General features: G+C 39.4%; 1 protein-coding gene across 1 annotated transcript in view; it reads left to right on the top strand.

Moving 5' to 3' along the window:
- The first annotated feature begins 917 nt into the window (after positions 1-917).
- Positions 918-10236, top strand: part of rasa1a (RAS p21 protein activator (GTPase activating protein) 1a) — a 50064-nt gene continuing 40745 nt past the window's right edge. The window contains exon 1 of the mRNA XM_016527831.1: positions 918-1341. Within this exon, the coding sequence (XP_016383317.1) occupies positions 971-1341 (371 nt within the window). The 5' untranslated portion in view covers positions 918-970. The remainder of the gene's footprint in view (positions 1342-10236) is intronic.

Genomic DNA, 10236 nt, shown 5'->3' with positions numbered 1-10236 from the left:
ATTCATGCTTAGATAAAAAATTATATAGTAAATTAATATAAAAATAGATTCTAAATTGTATTTCTTTCCTCATTGGTCAAGTGTTTTTCTCTCTTTATTTATCTATCAAGGTGCTACGGGAACAATCAATCTGAAAATGTCTGTTGATGTAAGAACATAAATAATTTGTGTATGACAGTCAGGGACCTGAAAAATTTCATACAAATATTTAGTGACATAAAAAAGCACACACAGCAATATAGTGCAGAAACCATGACTCAGCTGCGGGATGATTTCACAAAAGAACTAGTTTAATAGCACAAACGCACCTATATATAGAGTCTATATTAGCGTGGGTTGAAAGACCAAGCTATTAATGTATGCTACATAATAGGAAACGAAGTACTTTCATTCCTTCTCTTTTAGACTGCGCTGCGTCGATTGTCGAGCTCACTGATGTGAACGCGTCGGTTCGGTGATCTGCTGGCCTAGTCTGCGCATGAGCGGGGACGCGCAGGGAGAGGAGTGGGACTGGGAGCAGCTGTGGCAAATGTTCCACCAGTCCAGCAATCTCGAGATGAAAAGACCATTTACGACTGAAGAAAACACTTTAACGCACTCTTTGAGCGGAATCTAGTGAGGAGAAGCGCGTCGGACGTCCGCGATCACCTGCGAAGCGTCCAAAGTAGCAGATCGGCGCGTTTTCTGAACTCGCTGCAAACAAAATAACAACCCCGAAAAACTGACGATAAAAGCCCACAACTGACACCAGACCGAACCAGGGCCTCGATACACCGTCCTCTCCTCAACTCGGACATTTACCCTGCACTATTTCAGAAAAGCCCTTCTTCTCTTTGTGAAACTCGGGAAACAATGAAGACTTAAACTCATGTGTTAGCCGCTGAGTGAGTGTGTGAGTGAGTGAGTGAGTGAGCAGAAGAAGCTTTAACAGACTCGGAGAAGAAGCTCAGGCTGTCTTCTTGATTTCTGCATGGAGGTGAGGGGCGAGGACAGGGGATCGGACGGCAGCAGAGGCCCCGACTCGACCCACTTTCCTCTCTACAGCAAACCCTCGCGAGCACGGCTGACGGATCCTGACATGATGATCTACCCCAGCTCTGGAGGAGAGGATCTCACGGGGAGAGCCGCTGCTGCCGGGTGCGAGTCGCCCTCCTCGGATGGGCCGGGCAGCAGCCGGATGTCGCCCACCGACGGGCCCACGGTCTTGCCACCTTTACCGCCGCCCCCTCAGCAGTCTGGAATCGGGGCGCAGGGGAGCGTGGATGAAAGTGATCAACAGGATGGGCCAGAATATGAGGAAGAGGAGGTTGTTTTCCCCCTTTCAGCGCCGCCCACCAACCAGTAAGGATTCATCTCGCACACATGTCTTTTATGTTAGTAATTCATGATGGGAAAGCGCTTCTGACATGGGATGGTTGCAGCCGTGTTGTGATCATCTTAATGGTTGTGTGTCAAAAAGTAGTTAGCTTTCTACTTCCATAGGGTTGATTACCTTTGTTGTTGTTGTTGTTGTTAACTGGCAGCTGTGGTCACTAGACATTTAGTGTGGAAAAAAATGAGGTAAAATACAGTGCTAAGTTGCAAGCATTAAGAGAAAGAGATGACAACTCTATACGCCTAGATTCGTATGTGTAGTAATAGTATATTAGCTATTGATAGTCTCAATAATGTAGCTAATATTGATATAAATGCACGTTTACTATCTCAGACAAAACACCATTAACATGATGCTAGTATAGTTGTCACAGAAAGCATGGGGGTGATTTATTTTGGCTTTCAGTATCATACATGGCTTTTTTTTTTCTTTAGTGCTGCACAGTGCAAAAGAAGGGGAAAAAAAAACAAGATCACAGAAGAGATACTACAGTGATTTTATTTAAAGGGGTCATATGATGCTTTTTTGATCTCTCCGCTGCGTTTCCACGTGCGTCACTTCTGAGCGGCGAATGCGCAAAGCAGACCTCATACGTCATTCCCCCGGAACTGCTTCTATTTACAACAGTGAGCGTAAGCTAGATTCAAGTGATTATTACGTTTTGAATATGGATATTTTTCTTACAAAAACGCATCGATTCGCTACAGAAGGCCTTTGTTCACCCCCCGGAGCCGTGTGAGACACTTTTTTTTGTGGAAGGGTGCTTTTTATTTCACGTCTTTTGGACTGAAGGAATGCAACACCCGCTGAGTACAAAGATAGAGCTTGAAAGATCAAAGACAACTCCGACTGGATTCGTCTGAGTGGGTGGCATTAAACAGCTTGAAAGATCAAAGACAATTTTTAATATAACTCCGACTGGATTTGTCTGAAAGAAGAAAGTCATATACACCTAGGATGCCTCGGGGGTGAGTAAAATGCAGCCTAATTTTCATTTTTGGGTGAACGAACCCTTTTTTAAATGAGCATTTAATGAGTCATGAATCAATCCAGTATATATAACTGATAACAAAATAATTCATGCAGTGAATCAGTGTTTTAGAACTATTTCTTGTTAAAAATATTTTAAAGAATTTTGTGTAACAATCGTGCATAATTCATATTACAATTATTTTATTTTTTACTATAAACATAACGTTTCTAATTGTAAAATATTTTACTGTTACTCTTTTTACTGTCTATTGTAAAATACTTGCAGTTAACTAGGTTTTTGTAGCATTTTTACATTTCTCTTACATTATTCGACAGTAAACAGACAGCTAGGTTTTGATACAGACGGTTGACAGATGCGCATTAAATATTGCATGCGATTTATCGTGCAGCCCTAGTTGACAAGCATTCATAAGTAGCAAATGTAACTATTTGTATGCATATATTTAAATTTAACAGACACACACTTATCAAGTCACCTTTGTGACTTTCATATGATATACTTTACTTCGTCATATTGCAGAATGCGAGGTTATGTATTCTGAATTTGTTGCCATTTAGTTATGGGTTAGCCATATAACTTTACCACTTTCTTTCATGAGATATATAGTCTCATGTCAATTTTTTTTTCCACTTTATTCTGCCACTGCGTCTTAAGCATTGCAATAATATGGTGTTTTGAATGTCTTTGGTGTATCTAGACCTTCCTTCTGCACACATTGTGAAACCGCAGTTAAATAATTGTGACTGCTTTCTGTGTCATCCATTATCATATTGGTGACAAGATCAGTGGCTGAATCTAATGAAGAATATCAGGGTGGTGGCATAGTCTATATCACGATAAGCTAAATGATAGTGTGTAATTTATTGTGGCTCTCTCATATCTTTGGTTGCTCAATAGTAGGTTGATAATCAGGCCTGGAGTTTTATATTGCGCCCAGTTTTTTCAGCTCATCCTTAAACTAAGGTAATCAAAACTAATATCAGAGTTTCAATATTTTACAGTAAAACATAATTTTAAAATACTTGAAATGTAACTTCTGTTTTACTGTATATTGTAAAGTATCTTACACTTAGCCAGTGTTAAGTAGCGTTTTCAGTTTTCCATTAATTTTAAATTGTGCACCATTGTTTCAGCTCCTCAAAAACACAAACACTATCGTCAGTTTTCAATATTTTACAGTAAATACTTAAACAACAACAACAACATTGTTTCATTGATGAAACCAAAGCATGATTACTTTAATAAGAGACCTGCCTATGATTTGACAGCAGCTCTTACTCCAACTTTAAAGCAAAAATTGTGAATCAAGGGATTTCGCAATGATAATTCGGATATCATTTCCTATTGGTTGTCAGTGGTTTCTTTGAAAGTGCTACTCCAAAGAGAAAGGAAAACTTGAAATCGCATCATATGACCCCTTTAAGTTTGCCTTGTGAATCGTGCACTGCCACTATGCTGCACACAGTTGTTAGCTCTTGAGATACACTTGCCGTAGACTGGTGACCCAATTATGACGAAAGCTTCCAGATGATTGACTCTGACAGACTCGACTGCCTATAAGGCTGGGCAGTGTTGTTTTCTGATGCACCGATTCTGAACCAGAGGTGCTCCATAAGCTTATATTACTGTATGCACTCAACGACTGCTGAATTTGCACCACGATGAGGTGTAATTCACATTTCAGCCCTTATCTGCTCAAAATGGCTTAGGCTGTGACATAATAGAAGCCTGTGTCGGCTTATGGCTCAGTGCACGTCTAAAATATGCAACACCTTTGCAGTGAAAAGGAAGCACATGAGTGTCCCATGCGATGTACGTGACTAACAACTTGCAGGCTTGTTTTATTTGTGGTGTATATTTTGACACCAGGATGTCAAAAAAGACTCTACTTCTTGTGCAGACAGCGCATAACTTGTATAACCAACTTGTATAGCTGCATGCATATTCTCTTGATTTCATCATTTCCAGATCCACTTTCAATTTTCTTTTAAACTGAGGCAGTTGTTTCAGTGTTTTCTCAAAGAAGTAGGTTGAATGGCAGTGCAGTGTGGTACACATTCTCCGGGTTGGATGCGGTCCTGTGTGTCAGAATGTGTGACTAAAGTTAGTGCTTTAGTCGCGCACAGAAGACAGCCACGATCGTTCACACCTCTCTGCTGCGCACTTCATTCATAAACAATGATGCCAGCAGTGGAATAAATATTTCACAGATGCTTTCTACTGTTTAACAAAGACAAAAAAGAGAGCATGTGAAGAGCGGGGCAATTCTTCGTTGTAGCACCGGGCCTTGAATGCAAACAAACAGCACTGTGGAGAAAGAGCAGGTTGATTTTGTTTCCACGAAGATTAGAAAGGATTTGGAGTCATAAACGGTTTCCCTCAAGAGCTGGAAAGAGAGGGAGAGTTTGATTTGGAGATCAACAGCGGTGCACATTGTGTCTGCTAGATAAGCAATTGTTCAACAAACTCACTCTCCGTCAGGGGCTAATTGAGCATCCATCCTGGTGAATTGCCTTCTTTTTAAGAAATACAGGGACTTTGGAATGCCAAGTGGCACAGCCAATTGCAGAAACTGCTGGTCGCTGTGGTGAAATATGTTCTTCACACAGTCAAGAGGCTTATGTGGTAGAAAAGTCTTCTCTTTCCTCTTTTTTTTTTTAACAACTTCTCTAATTCATTGTTTTTGACTGCATTCATGATTTTATGTGTTTAGTTAAAGCAGCAGTTTTATTTGACAAGGATTGTTTTTAACCATTTCTAAATTGGTCTTAAAGGAACACTACACTATTTTTGAAAATAGGCTCATTTTCCAACTCCCCTAGAGTTAAACAGTTGAGTTTTACCGTTTTCGAATCCATTCAGCCGATCTCCGGGTCTGGCGGTAGCACTTTTAGCTGTAGCTTAGCATAGACCATTGAATGCACTGCTGCACCATGTACTGAGCGAGATGCTGACGGTCTAATCAGATTCAATGATCTATGCTAAGCTATAAGGTTGTGACGGTGAGGAAATTTTCCCAGCGGTTAAATTACTGAACTAAATTATTTTTATTACTATAAAAAAAATCAAAACGGCGGTGGGGGTCGGTGCCGCGGTGGGAAAGTGATGTAACCGGTGTTGCAGCTTAACACCAGTATAACCGTTAGCACCGTATATCGCGGCAAGCCTACTAAGCTACAGCTAAAAGTGCAACCGATCGGCTGAATGGATTCGAAAACGGTAAAACTCAACTGTTTAACTCTAGGGGAGTTGGAAAATGAGCCTATTTTCAAAAATAGTGGAGTGTTCCTTTAAGTCATCTGCATTTACTTTTAACCACCTCCTTATTGCATGTTTTAAAACATATGAGCACCAGGATTTATTCAAGCATTGTACGTTTCAGATCATTCCTTGGCTGTTTATGGACATCTATTGATTTCTCTTGAGAAAAACGTAGGTCATGTAGGCCAAGCTGATATGGTGTTTTTCCCCATTATACTGTAAAAGGTCTAATGCTGTAAAAGCTCAGCTCTTTTATGGATTGTCTAAAGACAAAAAAAAATTTATTAAATGTCATATGTTCATGAGATTGCATGCATATTAGCAATATATTTCAAAAGCTGAATAAACAGACAATTTTTGGAAATTTTGAGATTTTTGGCACACAAGGATAATTATGCTTCATACTAGGGCTGTGCGATATGGACAAAAAAAACCTATCGCGATTTCTTTGATCAATTTTGCGATTTCGAGTGTGAACCTGGCGTTACGTTTGTATGCCCGCCCAGTCTGTTCTGTTCTCGTGCTCCATTTAGGCGCGCTGCATTCTGATTGGTTCAGATAGCATACTGCGGGAGGTCGGGGGCGTGGAAAATTGTGCTATAAAGCGATTTAGAAATCACGCAAGCTCAAATCGCAATTTTATGACGATTTTGATTAATCGCACAGCCCTACTTCATACTCTGTATGTCAAACTAAGAGCAACTGAAACTATTTATATCAGTGATGGCAATGCAAAATGAACAAAGCAATACTTGAATGTTAGTTTGAACATTTTAATAGCATAAACAAATTTTAGGTAAAATATCTGTTTTTAATTAACAAAAATACTCTAAATTATAATTATAACCAACAATTCTCCTGCATGATTCACTTGGATTGAATGAACTCAATACAGCCCAAAACTCAATACAGTCTGTGATTGTCATTTCTGCAAAGGATATTTGTGGTGGTGCCTTTGAATTGAAGAAATTTAACATAATTGTTACTTAAAGGATTAGTTCACTTCCAGAATAAAAAAAAAATCCTGATAATTTATTAACCCCCCATTTCATCCAAGATGTTCATATTTCTTTCTTCAGTCGAAAAGAAATTAATGTTTTTGAGGCAAACATTCCTGGATTTTTCTCCATAATATAGTAGACTTCAATGGGACCCAACGGGTTGAAGGTCCAAATTGCAGTTTCAATGCAGCTTCAAAGGGCTCTACATGATCCCAGCCGAGGAATAAGAGTCTTATGTAGCTGCATTAAAACTGCAATTTGGACCTTCAACCCGTTGGGTCCCATTGAAATTCACTATATGGATAATGTTTTCCTCAAACTGTTTTCTTCATCTTATTAGGTTTTGGAGCAGAGCTATTGTTTAAAATAAGAGTTTATAAGATTTAAAATCACAGTGTAAAGTATTCCGATTTAAATTTTGTCACTAACGCTAAAAAGCTGATGATAAATGGATTTTAATTTCTAGGAGATGATAGGAGTTTGCAGATAGCCAAATTATATCACTTTAGGAACAATCTCAAGTTTAACATCTTTCACTTAGCAGTGACTTTGGTTTATTTGAAAAAGACAGACCTTTTTCAACTAGCAGCAGATTCGTGGATCAGCGTACAGGTCTTGAGGATGTATTATCCATCCCTTGCTTGACCCCGTTTCGGCTCCTGCCGCACAGTAACTGCTCGCTGAACATGGGCTCTTTAGTCATCCATCTGTGTGCTGGAGGACAGTCCCGTGTGCTGACTCTAACAAGCTGTGACACTCCATCATGTGTGAAGAAAAACAAAGCTGTTTGGCAGCTGCTCCCAGACCCTGCACATCTCCACCTTTTTTCCAGTGTGGAAACTTCTGAAAAATTGCATAGCTAGTCCAGGCACTTTATATAATGGTTGGTTGTTGAGGAAGCCGTTCTGACCTGCTGAGTTTGCTCATTTACAGAGTGTAATATTTTTATGTTGGCATTAAAAGGAAAGCTCAAGTTTGAATTTGAAGGGTGTGGGATGCCGAAAAGTTTATCCAAAATTGAAGACGCTACCATTATTTACACACATAGCGACACACAAGTTGTGTCCTCCCACTGCTTTTAGCATCTCGCATCCCATTTGTCCCCTCCCTTCCTGCCCTGCCTGCTCTCTTTTGCTGAGCCGTTTCATACTTTGAATTATTTGAGCGACTGCCTTCACAGAGGAAGGACATCAAAGGCAGACAAGGCAATTCTTCATCCTCCAGCATCTCTTAGTTAAATCGTTCCCTCAATGGAGTGATAACCAGCTCGGATTATTTCACTTTTGGACATCAGCTAAGACTGTGCCAGCCCCACCTCCACTCGAGTTTCTGCTCACTGACTTAAAGAGCTGTGTGGTGAGCGCACTCAAACAGCAGGTTCTCTGGGACATGGCGACGACCAAATGGGAGGTTTGTCTTGTGAGACAGAGGAGACGGACCCCGGCGACTAAGCAGCTGAGCGGGATTACTTTGTGAGTGCGTGAGAGCGAGCCCGAGAACCCAGGATGCAGCAGAGGATGAATTCAGCGTAAGTGGGACACGAAGAAGTGGGACAGACTCACAGAATATGGAGTGAAGAACTTCCATATTTTCAGTTTTGCCCTCTTTGTCTCGTCTGTTCCATTCTAATTGTAAAAAATATTTTTAATAATAATAAAAACACTTATGTGCTTTTTTATTTTTTATTTATTTTTTTATTGATAAGCACAGTTCTGACCAGAGCTGGCTGATTTATTGCACATTCATCATATATTGACAATGAATGTGCATTAAGACAAATGTTTTAATATCATCTCTGATTTAAAATAAGCAGCAAAAATTGCTTTAAAGTTGGAACTTTCAATCCATTTTTATGAATCACTTAAAAACAATTATCCAAGCTGGAATAATTCAACACTTTGATTCAAGATGAAACGCTTAGTTTCATCATTACTGCGGATAGATGGATAGATAGATAGATAGATAGATAGATAGATATTGTGTAAAATTATATATAGTTAAATGTATTGCTATTTATTTACTGTGTTTTGTAATATTGGTGTCTGCAAATGAAAAATAATTCAGTATTGAATCTATTCCTTTGATTGAAAAAAAAACAAAACCTTAAACTAATTTGATCAAATGCATTAATATTGTTATATATATTTTATACTGCCTAAAAAATTATGGATTTTTTTAAGCTTAGTCCTCAGCTAACCCAGCCCTAATTCTCGCTGGAGATTTATTTTTTGGCCATAATATTTCTCTTGCATTTTAATATAATGTAATATATTTAATACTATAATTTGTATATATTTGATAATTTTATATATTTATATTATAGTTTTTGTAGTATAAACTATGCGTTTAGTGACAAAATACTACAGTATCTTTTATTTCAAATGACAAGTGATTGTCTCAGGTGGACAGAGATGTTAATTGCACGAATTTGTAGTTGAGCGTGGTTACATTGTGCTTGTGCTAAGAGTTGATGAATTGGTGATGTTTTTCTTCATTATAAATGTTTTAAACCATTTGAGGGCAAAGTTGATTATTCATCAGTTTCAAACTGTCATGAAGTTTTCACAACAGTAATGCTATTTTTCTGGGGTTCAGATGGAGATCATCAGGATTTGCGGTGTCCTCTGTCCTCAGAATGAGAGATGGGCTCATGACAGCTGACAGTATAGTGGAAGGGCACTGCTAACATAAGGCTGTGTGTACAGCTTCATTACTCTGTCATGCTGATGAGTGGTGACGTGACAACTTTAGAGGTGTTTTTGAGGTAGTCGAAACCCATCAAGAGAGATGGATGAGTTGAAACTACTTGAGAGAGCGAATACGACCCCTCAATCAAGTCTCAACAAGCCTGCTCTGCCCTCGCTTCCTCCAAGATGAAGTGTTGTAAATTGAGAGGTCCAGCTCCTTTTCTGATGGCTGGGACGAACTAATCGCAGAAAGGTCATGTCCTGTTTTCAGCGAGCCAGCTATGAAGATGAAACATCCAGGAAGAATATTGTCCTCCTCTGGTATCTTGTCATGGCATTTTTGGTGAATAATTCAAAAGCCTAGTGTGGATCTAAAAATACAGCCATTGTCTGGAAATCATAACATATTCAAGTGCTGAGAGATTTGTGCTTGAGTGCTGGAACTTTCATTCTCTTATTGGGTTAATTTCGCAGCCAAAATAGCTTTTTCACTTCACGTGTGAAGTAGGCTTGCCGCGATAGACGGTGCTGACGGTTATACTGGTGTTAAGCCGCAACACCGGTTATGTCACTTGCCCACCGCGTCACCGACCCCCACCGTCGTTTTGATTTTTTATAGAAATAAAAATCATTTAGTTCAGTAAAAGAACAGACACTACAATTAAAAACTGAACGCGGCTGCTCAATGCAGCGTGCCGAACGACAGTCGCATCACAGATCAGATTTCGTTTCACCAGTGAGGAGAGTGAGTTGAGCTGACTGACAAGAAGAGTGAGGTGAGGGGAGAAAAGACGATCGCGGATGATTTAGTTTCGAAACGAGATGCAAAAGCGCCTGTTTGGCAATATTTTGGACTTTGAAAAGCCTGTTGACTTTTGCCGTTTATCTAAGGTGATTTTGGAAGTTTTTTTAAACATT

The sequence above is a fragment of the Sinocyclocheilus rhinocerous genome, unplaced genomic scaffold (assembly GCF_001515625.1).
Source record: "Sinocyclocheilus rhinocerous isolate Xijiao unplaced genomic scaffold, SAMN03320098_v1.1 scaffold62, whole genome shotgun sequence".
Taxonomy (NCBI): Eukaryota; Metazoa; Chordata; class Actinopteri; order Cypriniformes; family Cyprinidae; genus Sinocyclocheilus; species Sinocyclocheilus rhinocerous.
The sequence above is the reverse complement of the archived record's forward strand: the minus strand, read 5'-3'. Positions and strand labels throughout refer to the sequence as shown.